At 43.1% G+C, this 18651-nt stretch overlaps 1 protein-coding gene across 3 annotated transcripts in view; it reads right to left on the bottom strand.

The window, feature by feature from the left end:
- BUB1 (BUB1 mitotic checkpoint serine/threonine kinase) overlaps positions 1 to 18651 on the bottom strand; it is a 32736-nt gene that overhangs the window by 6518 nt on the left and 7567 nt on the right. For 2 of the 3 annotated variants that reach the window (XM_061431455.1, XM_061431457.1), the window contains exons 7-19: positions 17868 to 17920; positions 17592 to 17776; positions 16238 to 16389; positions 13771 to 14027; positions 11717 to 11775; positions 10143 to 10271; positions 9940 to 10044; positions 9121 to 9220; positions 8156 to 8237; positions 7353 to 7527; positions 4406 to 4493; positions 2743 to 2978; positions 1231 to 1374 (exon numbers count right to left, since the gene is read on the bottom strand). In XM_061431455.1, the coding sequence (XP_061287439.1) occupies positions 1231 to 1374; positions 2743 to 2978; positions 4406 to 4493; positions 7353 to 7527; positions 8156 to 8237; positions 9121 to 9220; positions 9940 to 10044; positions 10143 to 10271; positions 11717 to 11775; positions 13771 to 14027; positions 16238 to 16389; positions 17592 to 17776; positions 17868 to 17920 (1765 nt within the window). The remainder of the gene's footprint in view (positions 1 to 1230; positions 1375 to 2742; positions 2979 to 4405; positions 4494 to 7352; positions 7528 to 8155; positions 8238 to 9120; positions 9221 to 9939; positions 10045 to 10142; positions 10272 to 11716; positions 11776 to 13770; positions 14028 to 16237; positions 16390 to 17591; positions 17777 to 17867; positions 17921 to 18651) is intronic. The other variant, XM_061431456.1, reaches the window with a different exon arrangement.

Here is an 18651-nt window from a genome sequence, read left to right as displayed (position 1 = left end):
TGCTTAGAAATTTATTGCACTGAATGTATATGTTGCTAAATCCCTTCAGTTGTGTCCAACTCTGTGCGACTCCATAGACGGTAGCCCACCAGGCTTCCCCTTCCCTGGGATTCTCCAGGCAAGAACACTGGAGTGGGTTGCCATTTCCTTCTCCAATGCATGAAATTGTGAAAAGTGAAAGTGAAGTCGCTCAGTCGTGTCCGACTCCAGTGACCCCATGGACTGCAGCCCACCAGGCTCCTCCGTCCATGGGATTCTCCAGGCAAGAGTACTGGAGTGGGGTGCCATTGCCTTCTCCGAATGTATATGTTAGAAAAGATCTAAAATCAATAATCTTAGTTTCTGCCTTAGACATCTAGAAGAAGAGCACGTTAAATCCAAAGTAGGCAGAGAAAAGAAATAATAAGAAATAGAGTAGAAATCAATGAAATTTAAAAGTAAAAATCAATATAGAAAATTAGTGAAAACAAAAGTTGATTCTGTGAAAAAAGAAGTTGGTTCTTTGAAAATATCAATAAAACGGATAAGCCTCTGCCAGCCTAAGGAAAAATAAGAAGTACACATATCACTAATTGTAGAAATGAAAGACGGGGCATCACTATAGATCCTGTGGACATTAAAAGGATAATATAGCTTCCCTGGTGGCTCAGTGGTAAAGAATCTGCCTGCCAATGCAGGAAACACAGGTTTGATTCCTGGGTTGGGGAGATCCCCTGGAGAAGGAAATGGCAACCTACTCCAGTATGCTTGCCTGGGAAATCCCATGGACAGAGGAGCCAGGTGGGCTGCAGTCCATGGGGTCGGTCGCAAAGAGTCAGACCCGACTGAGCACACACGCGCGTTCCATCATTTATTTAAGCAGTCCCTATAGCTGTCTGTGTTGCTTCCAATCTGCTGCTTTACACACATCACTTTGAAGGTATGCAAGTGTTATCTGCAGGAATTCTGAAAAGTGGGTGTCTGGGTCTAAACGTGTGTGTTTTTAATTTTGACAGATAACTGCCCAATTACCCTTTACAGTCACAGTCACAGCAGCAATCAAATCCTGTAGTTACGCCTTAACAAGATGTTCTCATCTTAACGCTACAGGTGAAACTACAGATGAAACCGGTTATTGGTGGGCGGGGCGGGGCGGTGACAGGCGGAGAAACATACACACGCACACCAGTCAGCACCAACTTCCTGTAGCGAAAAGAGAGGTTAAAGTTTTATTACCCATATGGTGCTTACCTAATTGGAATTCAGTCTTGGGCTTGATGGCTGGAAGCTTACATGGCCATTCATAAGTATTTGGATAGGAACTCACTGGTTTAGAAAGCCCGGATAAAAGTTTGAGAATCAACTCCTCATCCCAAGGGTTCTCAACAGTGAAGTCTTGAAGGAATGGGAACAAAAAAAGGAAATGAATTCAGTAGGCAAGACTTACCAAACAAATCATAAGACAAAGCAAGTGGAGACCTTAACCTTTTAAGTCTTATCTCTAAAGAGCATTGATTCAAATAATAAATTATCATTTCAAAAGTCAAAACTGGTAGTTCTGCAGTTCATCGTCTGTCATTTTCAGATCAACAAGTTTGTGTGTTCAGTTGTGACAAAGGAAATCAAAATGAGGAGCATCTGTTCATGATTCTGCCTTTAATAGAACTGGGGGTACACATCTTAAAGGCAGACTTGGAGATTCATTACGGATGTGCTCAGCTATGTACTCTTTAAACCGCTTTTCCACTTCTATCTAGAAAACATGCTGCCTTTGAATACTTAGAGTCTTGCTTGTCGTTCAGTTGCTAAGTCATGTCCGACCTTTTGTGACCCCACGGACTGTACCATGTGCAGTTTATCTGTATGAGACACACTTTGGATCCACAAAGAGAAACCATTTCTAAAGGGAAGAAAAAGGTTTCTGCCCAATTTAGAATGCTCTACAAAATTCTACTAGTGCAGTTATCAGTCTAAGCCAACATGACTGACATTCACCAGTGCTAAGCAGATGCAGGGCACTGTTCTGAGCCCTCCATGTTTAGTACCTCACATGGCCCTTACATAAGACTCTAAAGGAGGTACTACCACCCCCTCCACTTTACGGAAAAGAGGGCCACGGAGAAGGGAAACAATCTTGGCCAAGATCAAGGGACAGCCTAAGGGGGGTGGCTAGGATTAGAGTCTAGCTAGTCTGGGGACTTCCCTGGTGGTCCAATCGTTAGGACTCCATGCTCCCAATGCAGGGGGCCCAAGTTTGATCCCTGGTGAGGGAACTAGATCCCTCATGCTGCAACTAAAGACTGAAGATCCCACGTGCCATAACTAAGATCCAGCGCAGCCAAATAAATAAAGTAGTTATGTTTAAAAAAAAATCTAGTCTATCTTCAGAGTCTGTGCTCTTAACCACTATTCAAGACTACTTCTGTGTGTAGCCTTGGAGTAAGGACGGGGGTCCTTTGATCCTGAGCCTGTTTACTTTTCTGTAAAATGGAGACAACAGTGTCAGATTAAATGCCTGGCACATAGTGGGCCCCCCAATTCCACTTGCTTCTTCCAACAGTAGTTATTTTGATATTTTAAAATTAAAACAAAAGTATTCCTTCAAGGAGGCTACTGTTGTATGCACAGTGAGATAACCTGCAAGTTTGTGTTCTACTCAACGGCGTTCAAGTTCCTACTCTTTTGAGTTTCTTTCATGAAACAGCTTTTACCCGGCTAGTGTCCTTATTCAGGGAACAATTAAGATTGAGCATCTGTTCATACTTGGAGCGTCGACATTCCCAAGCGGGCCAGCCGGCATCAGTTCAGCCTGGAGCTCAGCACTGGCTTCTGCCGGATCCTCTGCAGTGGCAAAGTCGGGGTCTGTGACTTTACAGGCCTTGAGACCCTGCTCTGCCTCGCTCATCAGCACGGCTACAGCAGGTTGGCCCAGATGGAGCAAGGATGCCGAAGGGCCATCTGCGGGGCACACTGGGTCTGGGCTTGTCTCTTCAACTGGACTAGATATGATAAAGGGATAGAGGAAGCAAAACACGTGATTACAAGCTTACTGGGTTTGATCGCATCAAAGTCCCACAGAACAGTTTCCTTTTCATTCTATGAAGGACATTTCAAATCTGTTTCACAAATAGTTGATTAAAGCACTTTCTTCGTACAAATACATGCGAATTACATGGTTCATACAGTATGACCAGAAATAAAAAACATGGTAATATATTAGATAAATAGGTGAGGTGAGACACTGGATATTCTTTAGCAGGATATGCTGGGAGGTTTATTTCCCTGAGTTGTCCTCTAAGCATCAGTACTGTAAACGAGGTTAAATATTTAACTTTATTACAAAAATGGCTTCTTTTATGACACTGAAACAAACAGAAAATGTCAGCCGTAATTCGATAACCTAACAGCAGTACATTTACACACACACACACACACACACACACACACACACACACCGGGGGACACGCACACATGGACACAGTTGACCCTCATTACTCGCGGATTCCATATTTGTGAATTCACCTACATGCAAATACTAATTCTGGAGTAATTTTAGATTTAATCATCTGTTGCAAAGATGGTAGAGAATTCCCACAAGCTCCTCGTCAATTTCCTCTAATGTTACCATCTCACGTTAAGGTGGCGCTCTCGTCAAGAGCAGTAAGCCAACCTCTGTCATGCTACCACTGACAAACTTCCAGAACTTGTTTGGATTTTGCCAGGTTTTCCACAAGATACCGTGTTTGCTCCGGGATCCACTTGTGGACACCGCAGTGCACTTAGTTGTCACCTTCCTTACTCTCTTCTCCTGTGAGTTTCTTGGTCTTTGCTGGTTCCCTAAGACCTTGTCAGTCCAGCTATTTCGTAGTCTGTCCCTTGATTTGGACCTGTCTGTTTTTATCATAATCAGACTGTCTTGGTATGGGAAGACATGCCCTTCTTCTCTCCTCCTGTGATTTCACCATGCAGTTCTACTCCCCCAGTCAGCGGAAGTCAGGGATTCTCTGCTACCCCAGCCGCTTCTCTCACTCCCTGATGTATTAAAACCAAGTGTTCCGGTTAATCATTGTATTTAATTTTTTTTTTATCCTTTCAAAGTATTTATTGAATTTGTTACATTATTGCTTCTGTTGTTTTATGTTCTGGTTTTTTTTTGGCTGCAAGGCATGTGGGATCTTAGTTCCCCGACCAGGGATCGAACCTTCATCCTCTGCACTGGAAGGTGAGGTCTTAAGCACTGGAAGTGCTTAGGGAAGTCCCTAATCACTGTCCTTACATCTGCAGAGTACCTGGTGACTTAAAGCTCTTAGTTAATAAAAACTCTGGCAGCCCTTAAAGACAGGAATGAGGTGTTCCTTTACAGCCTAAAAAGCAACGCTACAATGAAAATGCAGAGAGACAGAACCACCCCCCCCCCCCACAATACCTGCACTTTCTCTCTTTCAAGGGTTCCACCTTGTTTCTTTCACAAGAATCCAAAGCCACACGGGTGTGCTGGTTTGCTACCATATTTTCTGAAACACACAAGAAAGTAGAGATGGACACTATACACACACATATGATTTTAAATGGTTATGAAGTCCGGGATTCCTTTTTTGCACTGATTTTCATTACAGTTTCAAAATAGTGTTCCATGGTAAAAAGCAGTATATTTTTTAAAATGAGGGGAAAGTCACTTGAAAAACTTCTGTATGTGAGCTTTGCAACCTTATACATCTAATCCGTACAATCCTTTAAGAGAAAACAGTCCAGATAGGACTTCTCTGGTGGCTCAGTGGTAAAGAATCTACCTGCCAGTGCAGGAGACATGGATTTGATCCCCGATCTGGGAAGATTCCATATGCCGAGGGGCAAACTAAACCTGTGAACCACAACTACTGAGGCTCGTGCACCCAGAGCCTGTGCTCTGCAGCCAGAGAAGCCACTGCCACGAGAAGCCCGCACACGGCAGCCAGAGAGTAGCCCCCGCTCGCCAAGACCAGAGAGAAGCCCTCATGGCAGTGAAGACCTGCACAGCCAAAAACAAGCAAACAAATAAATAAAATTATTTTAAAAAAAATCTACAGTGAAGTAAATGAGATAGGGTAGAAATACGGAGACTACTTCTACCAAGTGATGCTAACACAGTATACAGCCAGGTGTTAACACAGGATGAAACTTTACTAGCTGTTGCCTCACTGAGCAGGTGCTAGTAATACTCTTCAGTCCTATAACATTAGCCTCTCTTCAAATGACCAAAGTGGCAAATACGCTAAGAAAGGCCAATACTGACTTTATGAAAGATGCTTGACTTAAAACAGATTAAGTTCTCCAAACTGAAATGTTTTAAATTTAAAAAAAATTAAAGTAGCAAGTCTGTGATAGCACTTGGAAATTGTCCAAGTTTCAACTAAATCCTCCTTTAAAATTCAAGTAGGAAATATATTTGGTTAGTACAGTAAGAGATTTTTATTGCTTAGTTAAAAATGTTTAGGCCTATATGCTCAGACTTCATGTTAAAATAAGTTTCCATCCTTTCATCCAGGGGAATGGAATTCTTTGGCATCTGCTTCAGTGAACAACTGCTGCTTAAACACAGAGAAAGTGCCAGCAGTGATTATTTGGCTAGTGGTCCCAGATTTTACAGCACAAGTATGCCTCTGAGACACTGTGGGTTTGGATCCATTCCACTGCAATAAAGCAATTACACAAATTTTTTTGGTTTCCCAGTGCATGCACAAGTTACGTTTACACTGTACTGAAGTCTTAAGTGTGCAACAGCATAGAAAAACAATGTGTGCATCTTAATTAAAAAAGGCTTAATTGCTAAAAAATGCAAACCATCACTTAAGCCTTCAGTGAGTCGTAATCTTTTGGCTCGTAGAGGGTTTGCCTCGATGTTGGTGGCTGCTGAATGACCAAAGTGGTGGTCGCTGAAGGCTGGGTTGGCTACAGCCATTTCTTAAAATAAGACAACCATGAAATTTGCCACGTCAATTGACTTCCTTTCATGAATGATCTCTTTGCGTCCATAACTTGGCTAACTGGCTAAGAAGCCTGGCTTTCAGCCTAACTGGACTTTGACGTGCCTTCCTCACTATGTTTAATCATTTCTAGCTTTTGATTTGAAGTGAGAGACATGACATTCTTCTCTCCGCTTTAATACTTAAGAGGCCACTGTAGGTTAGTAATTGGCCTAATTTCAATATTCTCCTTTTTCAGGAAGAGAGAGGCCCGAGGAAAGTGAGAAAGGGAACAACCAGCTGGAGCAGTGAGAATACACACAATATCCATTAAGTTTACTATCTCCAATGGGCGAGGTCTGTGGCACCCAAAGACAGTTATAGTAACACCAAAGATTACCCATCACAGGTCACCATAACAAATGTAACAGTAATGAAAAAGGTGGGAATACTGCAAGAATGACCAAATGTCAGACATGAAGTGAGTAAACACTGCTGGAAAAATCTCGCCAGTAAGCTTGCTTGACAGGTGGTTGCCACCAATCTTCAATTTGTAAAAAACCCAGTTTCTGCACAAGCAACCAAGTGAAGTGCCATACAGTGAGGTACAGTGCTTAGTCGCTCAGTCGTCTCTAACTCTGTGACCCCGTGGCCTGTAGCCCGCCAGGGCCCTCTGTCCATGGGATTCTCCAGGCAAGAATACTGGGGTGGGTTGCCAGGTCCTTCTCCAGGGGGTCTTCCCCACTCAGAGGTTGAACCTGCATCTTCCTGAGTCTCCTGCATTGGCAGGTGGGTTCTTTACCACTGTGCCAAAAATGAGGTATGCCTGTATGATTTTGCAGGTTTGGTATTTAAAAGGTAATAATTATCTGTATTCATTTATTAAGCTTCATTTCAAGTGTATAAAGATCTTTGATATGAGAGTGTTATGTTTGGGGAAAATAGGACTATCTGTGAGTTTTATCACACCACTAAAAAAAGTTTTAAATATGATTTTCTGAGTATAGTATTTGCTACATCTCTAAAGTAATAAAATTTGTAGATACATATCAAGGATTAAAACTTGCTATTAGTTATTCTTATCAAATTAGAAAATGTTCACTATTTTAGCATTTAAATAATTTAATCTGTCTGTCCTGGCTATTTTATTTACTGTAAAACATGAAATAAACCTCTGTCCTGTGCAGATGGGTTGGACATTTGCCCTTCTGTAGTCTTTTCTTCTGTTCTACTTACAACCGAAGCTATTGAATTTGAAAAGGCACAGACTTTATGAGGACATTATATTTATGTAATACTACAATGAATGGATTTTAAGTTTCCTCTTTATGATTCTCCAGTGTCCCAATTAGAATTTTCAAGAAGACGACTATCGTAGTAGTAGAGCTGCAGTTGGCGGGAGATAAGACACCAGGAGGGTGCAGTACACACCTTTATCTTCCAGTGGGTGCACGCAGTCCGCGGGAAGCCTGTGGAAAGGTGTAGACGCCAGCTGCGCGGCGGACCTAAAGTCTCCTGGGCTCTTGGGGCTGGGCGCCAGGCTTTTGTTGCAGCGGACACCCCACACGGTTGAATCATCCAGAAACTCGTCAGTGTGAGGCACTTCCTACAACGAAAGATGAACTGGAAAACAGGCAGCAGGCTCCCTGTTTTGCAGATGAAATTTAACACATCGACACTTTAGATTAAAAAAAAAACAGGAATTTTGATTTTTTCAAAGGAATGGATGTAACCCCCGGCTAACACGCAGCCAAGGGTATCATGGGTCTGGTTCTTCTCCCTAGAACTGGGACATTTCATCTTTAACACACGCCAGTGGAGTTGCATCACATGCAAGAGCCACAGTTTATTTACCAATTTTTAAAAAAAATTTGAAAAATCTGGATTTACAGAGGAATAACAAAGATATTACGGAGTTCCCATTTAGCCTTTATCAAGATTCTTAGGTCTGGGAAAAATATATATGCCCCCAGTGGCTCCTCTTGTCTCCAGGGAAGACTCTCAGAGGGCAAGGATCACATCAAATTCATTTTTCAATTTCACATCTGTCAGTATGTGTTGTGCAGACTGCAAATAATTATAGGATAATATTTTAAAAATATGATCTTCACATAATATTCTGTTTTTCCAGAACTGCTTTTTAAATACACCATCTCCTTTGAGTGGCACAATTGTTTGGTAAAAGAAAGCGAAAAGGGTTGCACCACCATTTCATGGATGAAGCACAGACTCACATTTGGTTTTGCAGGAAACCTGCTCACGGAACGTTCTCCAAAGGTCCTGGCTCCTGCAGGTTTATTTTTCAGCTGTGGTAATCTAAGGAAAAATTGACAGAATTATAAACAGTAAAATACCCTAAGGAAATAAATCCTACCACTTAAGTCACAGTGTTAAAAACATACTCCACTTATCCTATTTAATTAGTTAATATTTATATACATATTTCTTACCTTTATAGCAAATCTGAGTGCAAGTTGAACTAACCTGAGTAGGTATATACAAGAAGATCTATAGTTAATTTATGTGAGGGTGGAAAATACGGAACTTTCTATGGCACTGAGGTTTAAGTTTTAAGGACAAAAGAGGGCTGTGACCAACAGGGTGGCGTGGACGCCAGATGCTGCTTCTCTCCCCAGTGCGTGGTCCAGCTACAGAATACACGTCTCTTCCACACCAGGACACTTTAGTTCACACCTCTCTTTCATGATTTAAATTATTAACAGTGAAACTTCCTGGTGCTACCCTACTCTATTGTAATGCAGCTCAGCCTTAAAACAAATGTTCTCTGCAGTGTGAGCCAATGTAAGCCACTTCCCTTTCTACTTCATCAATCCTGCAAATACATACAGAACATGTATGGATACCTGTGTTGATGAATTCATTTACAACTGACACAATTTCAAATCTGTAGGATACCTCGGCTCTCTTATGCTTTATAACCATACTGTTTCCTTTCATAATACATGCTTTTGTCATGGAAGGACTGCTTTCTTGTAACGCTGTAAATGTGGAAAGAACTTCAGCCACAGCCTCCTGGTCCTGTGGTCACAAGGCTCATCCCTGGCAGAGCTGGGGCTGAACACAGCCCATCTGACTGGCGGGTGGTCTTCTCTCAACAGCCCCACCTGGACCCTACACCACCCATCACTATGGCAACATGGTTTTCACTCAGAGTTATCTTAACCACACATGTCTTTACCCATAATTTTCTTTGTTTCCATCTTCAAATACAGGAAAAGCAGATGACAAAGAAGAGATGATCTTATTGACTCCCCAAGCCCCAGAAGATGGTGCATTTTCTGCAAGAGTACAAAAACTGTAGTTAATTGTTTTGTAGGACAAAAACACTACCCTTTAGTCGAAACTTTAATTACAAATAAGAAAATGGAATAAATAACTGATGTCAGCTTTGGAACTCCAGGCCATGCGGTAGTCCCTCTGTGCTGACAGGAAGGGACTGACTGCTGTTACAGGCGCTAGCACCCAGGCTTCCAGGCCTCGAGCCCCTGCCACATCTAACGCAGCGATCACCATGTTCCTAACACACAGCTGTGGTCACTGACACTGAACACAACTCTCCACGTCTTTTTCCACAATTAAGCTCTTAACTCTGTCTTCACTGTGCTCTCTCTCTGGCTTCCAGCAAAAGTCCTCTGACTTGAGACAAACAGGAGGTGGGGGGTGGGGCGAGTCCTGGTCCCCAACACTCCACCCTGAACACCCCTCTGCCCAGCAAGGCTCAAGTTCCCCTCAACCACTCAGTCCTTCCTGGCCACTCCTACCTACCAAGGCCTATTTTGCCTTTCTTTGGCACTTACTATTTTTAAAGAAACAAACCAAGTCTATGACACACACTGAGTACGTGGCAAAACGCTTATATTTTTTACTTCGCAACATGCCCGTACCTGACAAGCTAACCAAGGGCAGGCCTACTTCTTGCATAATCCTTGCTTTTTCCGTGGGCAACTACCTGCTATGTTATCCATCTAGTAGCTATTAAATAATTTGTTATTATTACTTTGAAACTGGGCTTCGAACTCATTTTGACTTAGAGATGGCCATTCCTCTTTGTCATCAGAAATATCAGGAAGTGTAGGAGCCTGAAACATATTCATGATGAAACCTTAAAAGAACAGAAGAATAACTGTAAACATGACTGCAAAAGAGCTTTCACTAAGTCACTGTCAGACGTCACATATTCAAACAACAGGCTTTACGTACCGAGAGCCTCCTTCGTGTGCACAGTGGGTGATGGCTGCGCTTTGGATGGTGTTGCCTGAACCAGTCCCAGAGATGTGTTTGGAGTTGTGTGAAAGGAACTCGTGTTAACAACCTTCTGTGTTTCACACCCTTTTAAAGAAATGGGGACAAAATGCCATGTCAGTGGAGAAATCAGAATAATTCAGAAGACACACAATTTAAGAAACTTACTATACATTTTATTATTGGTGCCAATTCTCACTTGTTGTCTAGTCACTAGATCGTGTCCACTGACCCCATGGACTGTAGCCCGCCAGGCTCCTCTGTCCGTGGGATTTCCCAGGCAAGAATACTGGAGTGGGTTGCCATTTCTCTCTCCAGGGGATCTTCCCAACCCAGGGCTTGAACTCGAGTCTCCTGCACTGGCAGGTGGATTCTTTACCACTGAGCCACCTGGGAAGCCAATTCTCTCTAGGAATTTCCATTACTCTAGTACTATCACGTCTCTTATTTGATCTTTATAATAGTCCCACAAGGTAGGTAAAATAAGAATTATCTGTTAACAGAAAAGGAAATAAAAGCTCAAAAGAGTTAATTAAGCAGCTTGGTCTAAAACCATATCAAATGAGCCTAGTCATCAATAGCACCCTTTGTTCCACTCTATCCCAAGAAATAGTAGCTATGCTGTAAATCTTAGGACCGGTTTTCCATCTCACTCAGCTGGAGGCCAGGTACGGCCCTGCATAGCCTGAGCCCTCCTAGCTCCGACCTCATCTTCCTCACCACCCCCACCCCCGGAGGCCACTGGCTGCTCTGCTGTGCTCAGAACACATGAGGGACATCGAGGACTCTGCCCTGCTGGTACCTCTGCCTGAAACGGGTTTTGCAAGCTGGCTCTGTCTTTACCCAAACAGCACTGTCGTTGTGAGCATCTTTCCTGGGTCCCTCTGAAGTTTCAGTCCCCTCCCTAACAGCCACACTTCCTTTGCCCCTCCGAGCGGGTGGGGATCTCTGCCCTTTCTGTTTGTGACTGCACCCGCAATCACTCAGAACAGCACTTGGCATCCGCTCGTGCTCAGTTTGGTTCTGGTTCAATGTAGGTGTCACCTGCTTTTTCAAGTAGCTCTGCTTCCACTGAACTGTCATTGGAAAGAATATCATGGTACATGGGAGTGGGAAGTGAATGCCCAATCCATGTCCTATTTTATTTATAAAACTTACTTTTATGTAAGTACCTCTAACGAAGTAGTACAAAACAGAAATGTTATACATCACTTCCAACTAACCACCGTTGCTTCCTCACAACATATTAAAGACGACTCTTGTTTTAGAGTACTCTGCTGGGAAATTTAAGAGGAAAGTTTTCACAAATCAAGTTTCCAAAGGATTCTAACTAATAATCTGTGACTAACAAGTAGATTTCCCCCTTTATTGGAAATGGCCCAGGGCTTATCTAACCCCTGCAAGAGAGAGCTGACAACCAAGTTCGTTAGGGCCTAGAGTCCCCATAAACTGTGGCCAGCTAACAGACCCCTGAGTAACTTGGATGAGTCTGGGCAGAGATCAGACACAAGTGTATTACAATTAAACATTACCTTCTTTTAACTCTGCTCCACTCTGTGGCCTGAATTCGTGAGTACTTTTGTTCACACACCTGGAAGAGAAAACTCTTGAGACACACTAACTCTCAAGAACAATAAAAAAATGTTGGCGATTACCAGCCTGTTTTTAAAATACAGATGGGGGACTTCTCTGGTAGCCCAGAGATTAAGAATCCACACTCCCAATGCAGGGGGCACAGGTTTCATCCCTGGCTGGAGAAGATCCTGCATGGCACGTGGCATGGCCACAGATGGGACTGCCTAGGTCTACAGTGTAAGCGACTTTATTTTTTATTTCATGTCCTTTTGAGGACAGTAGTTATTACAGATAAAGGCCAGGTATTCATGTTTGCTTTACGTAGTGATCATAGACGTGAACACCTGATAATCATTTGCACACGTGGAAGGGAGGTTAAGGGTCTCCCTGACTCAAACGATGCCATTTGTTACACAGGCAAAGGAGCTGACCGGCAGCTCTGGGTCTGGGTGCCCAGCGTGGCTCTTCTGAGTTACGATGCGGGAAAGCGCTGGTGCTTTTGCTGTGAAGCCGTAGTGCCTTATGCTCTAGACTTCACAGTTACCTAGAATGGAAACAATGCTACGGAGGCACTTACATCACAGTCTGGTCTAAGTCCAGTGGGGACAGTGGACTTCATCTGTCTCTTTAACACTGCTTCCCTTCATGAACCCTGTGAGGATGGGAAGTAAAAAGCGCAAGGCACCCTTAATTTCACAAATCCCCATTTTTGGATTTGTGAGTTTTATAAAAACCTGAGTTTTATATGCAGTACCAGAGGAAGGTGCCTTTTCTCTGCCACAGTCAGCTGTCCAGGCCACTCAGAGTGTGAGGGGGTCCACTCGGTCCCTTGCCTGGGCCAGGGTCAGGGTCAATCCGCAGTGCTTCTGAGATCTGAATGCTGATTAGGTTAAAGAGCCTCATCCTTTTGTAAGGGATGGCTGGATGCGCATGTCTACAGGGTCCGTCACTGCTGTTGTGACTATCTTACGGTCATGAGAATTAACTATGAAGAGCTAATGAAGTCACACCCCGCACACAGCAGTTCTCTTCTTAAAAAATTTTTTTTGGCCACACCACATGGTTTGCGGGATCTTAGTTCCAAAACCAGGGATAGAACCCACACCCTCCGCACTGGAAGGGCAGTCCTAACCACTGGACTGCCAGGGAGGTCCCAGCAGTTTACTTTTTACATACATGGTTCAATATAGGACACAGGTCTGAATTAGTATCCTAAGGTGACTGCAAAAGCAGGATCATTTAAAATCTTATTTCCAAGGGAAATCATTGGTAAGGTTAACCTCAGACACCAAGGAGAACCAGTCCTTAAGAACCATAATCTGTGCTAAGGGTTTTAGCCCAAGGGAAAGATGGGAGCCTCACTTTCATTTTTCCTGGAAGAGCAAGAAAATTTTTTATATGTTTCAAAAAAGAGACAGAGCACCAAAGTGATTGAAGATAATATAAGCAGAACAAGTGATACAACAATAATTATCATCTCTGCCATCTAGGAAAACTGCCCAGAACTGGGGAGAGAAACCTCCCCAGCAGTGTATGAGACAGATTTTGGTATACTGCATAATGGGTATTAATCCCAAACTGTCCCAGGGGACGACAGAAGGAATATGAGAACACACTATCAAGTAAGAATCCAACAGTCAAGGAACTATCTGGACTGTAATAACCCCTACATTATGTTCCGTCAGAGTTGGTAAGCAGAGGCAATTTCAGTTTAACAGCTGCATATTCCTCAGTTACAGAAAGATTGTTAAGTTTCAGGGCATCAGAATTTTTAATTCAAGAGAGAAGTATGAAGTAGAACAAATATTCTTAAACAGAGTAAGTAAGGTTGAATGATTTGGGGCTAATGTTTTGGCAATTTGGTTTTTCCACTACATGCCCATCTAAAAATTATTTTGAGGAACAAGCCTCGCCCATCAATTGCACGCTGCTCTCACTACTGCAGGTCACACAAAGAAGCCACCGCGCACCATTGCCACCGCCACCGTCTCTAGGGCCCCCTCTGGCTCACCTGGCATCTCTGCTGCCCCCTGAAAACACGGCATCTGTCACGCGCTGGCCTGCCAAAGGAGCCAGGCAAGCTACACCCTGGTTGGCGGCTGGGGACACCAAAGCAGTGGTGGCAGCATTCGCCATACGAGGAACAGAAGATGCCTCTCTGGGTTTCTCGTCCACATTCTTCGAGGTCTGCTGAGAGATGGCTGGAAGACCCGGAGCTCTTAGTTCCTGCTGGGAGTCTGTATGCGGCTCCAAACATGCTGGACTGACCTTTCACGGTAAGCAAACAGACAAAAAGCCACGAGGCTACCAGTTAGGTCTTACGGCTTTCCAAAGACAGGCATCTGTCTTCAGTGGACGCCTGCCTCCTGAGGCAGCCTCTTAGCTCCCTAGGTATTTTGAAATGAACAGTCAACAACAACAAGGCCACACCCCATGCTGGATGCTTCGCTAGCTTACTTAACCACAGATTCAACTGGTGCTTCGTATTTCTAACCACTAAATAGCAGCCGCGACCATGCATCAGTATTTAAGAACTGGTACATTTTTCTTTACTTAGGGAAAATACTAACAAATCAATGTCACCAAATGCTCATAATGGTGTTCTTCCCATTAAAATACCCTTGGTGACCATTTTCTCAATGAATAGGGAACATGAATATTAACTGTACTAACTGCCACAAAAGCATGGCTCATCATGGGAAGGACATGGACACAGGCCTTTAACTTAATTAAAATCTCTGCTTTTCTATTCATATGTACTTAGACTGCACATGTACACTCTTATATTACCAAGTTAAAAGACAAAGAATTAATTCCTCAGCATGTAAAAGTATTCTCACAAATCGTTCAGGAAACACTGAATAGCTAGGGCAAGAACAGTTATTTCACAAACAAATGGACAAAATATAAAGTTTATTCTCAGTAGTCATCAAAAAAGAGATAATTTAAATGACCTATACCATTTTCTTATCTACTGAATTAGTAAAGAGCAAAAATAATCATAATATTTACTTCTGAAGAAACATGTTAAAAAACAATCATCAGACCTTCCCACAGATATCAAAACACGCAACAAAGTTACAGAAAACACAACATGGAACGAGCAAGACGAAGCCTACTGACCAAAGCAGAGGTGCTCATTTCAGAAATGGTCTCTTATACATTAAAAACTCAGTCTACGATAAAGACATTTTAAGGGCTTCCCCGGTGGCTCAGCGGTAAACAATCTATCTGCGATTCAGGAGATGCACATGTGATGCCTGGGTGGGGAAGATCTCCATTCGGAGAAGGGAAAGGCCACCCATTCCAGTATTCTTGCCTGGGAAATCCCATGGATAGAGGAGTCTGGTGGGCTACAGTCCATAGGGTTGCAAGGAGTTGGACACGACTGAAGTGACTGAGCATAATTGGGAAAAGCTGAGCTGGTGAATAAATGACTCAGGGACAACTGGAGATCTGTTTGGAAAATACATCCTCAGACTGCTCATATACAGAAATAAGTTCATTAAGAGAGGTTTCTGGTTAAAGACAGTGGCTTAAATATGTGTTTTATCATCCACATCCTGCCAAAACCTCACTAAAATGACAGTAAAGGAATCCTAACACCTCAAACAGCAGTCAGGGAGGTGATCTCCGGAGAAGCACAGAAACTTGAACGTGTCTCAGAATGGAAGTGAAGGTAGAGCTGAAAACAGGAATGTGGCCACAGTAGGTCTATAGGAAAAGCAAGCTCTGAGACCCATTCCTGCAGGTGTTGCTGGCTTCTCAATACAAATTAATCATTATATTTGAATTTTCATTCTGTAACAGTCATTGTGCTACTGCTGCTGCTAAGTCGCTTCAGTTGTGTCCGACTCTGTTCGACCCCATAGATGGCAGCCTACCAGGCTCCTGTCCCTGGGATTCTCCAGGCAAGAACACTGGAGTGGCTTGCCATTTCCTTCTCCAATGCATGAAAGTGAAAGTGAAGTCACTCAGTCATGTCTGACTCTTATCGACCCCATGGACTGCAGCCTTCCAGGCTCCTCCGTCCATGGGATTTTCCAGGCAAGAGTACTGGAGTGGGGTGCCATTGCCTTCTCCGAACAGTTATTGTACCTCCCCTAAAAAAAAGAAAACCAGATAAAGGACTATATACACTAATGTGTACACACACACACACACACACACACACACACACACTACACACCCTGTTCTGTAACCTCGTTTCTCATCTTGCATTGTGACTGTCCTCTGGGCTGGTACTGAGAAGCCCAGTGTCACTCTGACTCCTGGCTCTTTAAACGTGACTTCCATCCTTGCTGGAAGTGTGTCGGATGGTCTTTCCCCCCAGTTCTCGGTGGGGGGAGGGGGGAATAATTCGGAAAGCTAGTAACTAAACTGACATCAGAATTAACTCTAAAAATAGAGCATGGAAGGGACAAACAGCAACAGAAATCACTGCAGTGGGTGTGGGAAGTGATGGGGAGCCCACACACCTCAGATGTCCCCTGGGAAGAGGGCAGGTTCTCCTGCGACATCTCCACCACTTGGTGCAACTTCTTATGAAGCTCATCCATTTTCTGTTTTAATAGTTGTTCTTCCAAAGCATTTGCTTCTTTCCTTTTCATATAATGCCTCTCTTCATTTACTTTAGGAAAGACAAAGTATAGTTTGCAGGTGAGATTTAAACTCAGGTCAACAGAAGAATCGTGCAAAATCAGCAAAAGGTTATCTTTAAGATGGCAACTATTTTTTACTAGTCTTTTTCCAAGAGTATTAGGTTTTTAGAACTGAAACACTACTTTTCAATTATAATTTTTACTTAACCTCAGCACAGTTACTTTTAAGTTCAGGGTGCTAAGTTATAAAAATGTACATGATAAGCAACAAAAATATTTGGTAATAGCATGGTATGATACCAAGCACTTTTAACAACCACGACTGTGCAAATCATTTGAAAATGGAAGTGTTTTTAAAAGATAGAAGTTTCTCGGTGCTTCCTAAGAAATAAGAGTAAAGTGCACTGAAAGGTCAGGATGTCAAGGACACTGCTGTCGGTCCCATTACCAGCAACTGGTTAACATAACCACATCACATACCAATCAAACTGTCCAGCTCAGATTTAGCATCTGTGCAAGGCACGAAAGGGTCCTCCCCGAGTGTCACTGACTGTCCTCTTGGTTGTTAACCAAACGAGAAATAATGAATAAACAAAAATTGGCCAACACAGGGGGCACAGCACAAATAGTCAGATGGTGTCGAAGTCTTGAGAACAGAGGTTCATTTTCCTCTGAGGTCCATGTTGTTACAGCAAACACGTGCTGTAAACTGAAGAGCCAACGCTGCTGCTAACATCCAGTCTTCCCTGCAGAGTCAGGGCCCACTGTACAGCACAGCCGTGAATAGCACAGCACTTTGATCAGAGGACTCCTGAACGTCTTATTTATAACAGCTGCAGACTTTGAAAAATCTCTTCTCAACTCTAGTTCTTAATTAATCCTTTACAGTATAAATAACTGACCCAGGGGTTTAGAATTGCTAGATACAGAAGCTCAAATCCATACAGATGTTATGTGAAAGCTTAAAAGTATCTCTGCGTTGGCATGGACATCTCCTTTAGTGCTGTTTCAGCTCTAAGCTTTGCTGTCAAGACATCAGTTTAAGCTTTGGACAAACGTAGATGCTACACTAGTGTTTAACAAAGGTTTTAGGCTTCTGATGGAATGAGCTAGAGATTTTTTTTTTTGAGATTCTTTCAGTACAATGAATTATCTACTACAAATGTAATTACTCAGAGATGAGAATCATGTTAAGTGACCTAGGCTATCTCAAATTTAAGACTGCAAGTACCCCATTGTTCATGCTTTCTCCGTAGATTGTATTTCTGGGCTCTCAGCTCTTCAAAGGAAAACTCTGATTCTCCGCGAATAAGCTTCTCCTTGCAATACATGACAACCTGCTGAACATCAGCTTTGTCTGCCACAGATGGGTGTGCAGAATATTCTGATTTGGAAATCGTGATCACCCTTTGTTCCCTAAAATGGGGAAAAACACATCGGTTATGACAGTGTACTGCAATGGCTCTGGGAGGAAAATCAGTCAGATGAAGGCACCGATTGTACTTGCGTGTCCGACCCTTTATCACCAGCTGCAGGTGTTGCTCCAGAAAGTTGTGGACCCTAAGACAGAAAGAAACACAAATAATCACTTATCTGAGAAGAATCCGTCATCCAGACGACTGCAGAAAGCAATATGGAAACATTTGAGGGGTCTCTGAGTCATCAAGTAGATTTATGTGTGCTCTTTCAAGTTACGGTTAATCGCTGAAGCCTTGGTTTGCATGATCACTTTTATGACAGGTTTTACAACTAAAGTCCAATAAGAAGTGTTTGGACCTGTGGGTCTTCTTCCAATAAGAAAGACCCACAGTCTAGGGGCTGAGCCACAGGGCATAAGTGTAATGAGATTAATATTCCAAATAGCTACATTAGAAAAAAATTCTTAACATTTTCTTCTGGTACTGTTCTCTGCTCAGGAGTCCACAGTGCTAGCATTCAGTCACTAGACAAGTATTTACTGGACATCTCATCTGTGTCATGTCAGGTCCTGAGCACTGACTGTGAACAAGATCCACCTCTGCTGCCTAGACGCCTACAGCTGGGGCAACAGGAAACAAACAAGATGGCACGCATGAGTAGGATGTAAACTGGGGCAGCGTGAGTATCTGTCAAGGTTGGAATTCACAGTCTCCTTCTAAGAATGTGTTACATTAATGAAACGTAATACATGTGCACCTGGAACAGAGGCATTTCCATAGGATTTAGCTTAAAGCAGGTCCATAGCAAAATCAAAGAGCACCGGTACCCTGAGGAGGAAAGATGCTGGGAGAACGGAGAGAACGTGTACATGC

The sequence above is a fragment of the Bos javanicus genome, chromosome 11 (assembly GCF_032452875.1).
Source record: "Bos javanicus breed banteng chromosome 11, ARS-OSU_banteng_1.0, whole genome shotgun sequence".
In the NCBI taxonomy this organism is placed as follows: domain Eukaryota; kingdom Metazoa; phylum Chordata; class Mammalia; order Artiodactyla; family Bovidae; genus Bos; species Bos javanicus.
Note: the sequence above shows the minus strand (reverse complement) of the source record. Positions and strands in the feature narration are given on the sequence as shown.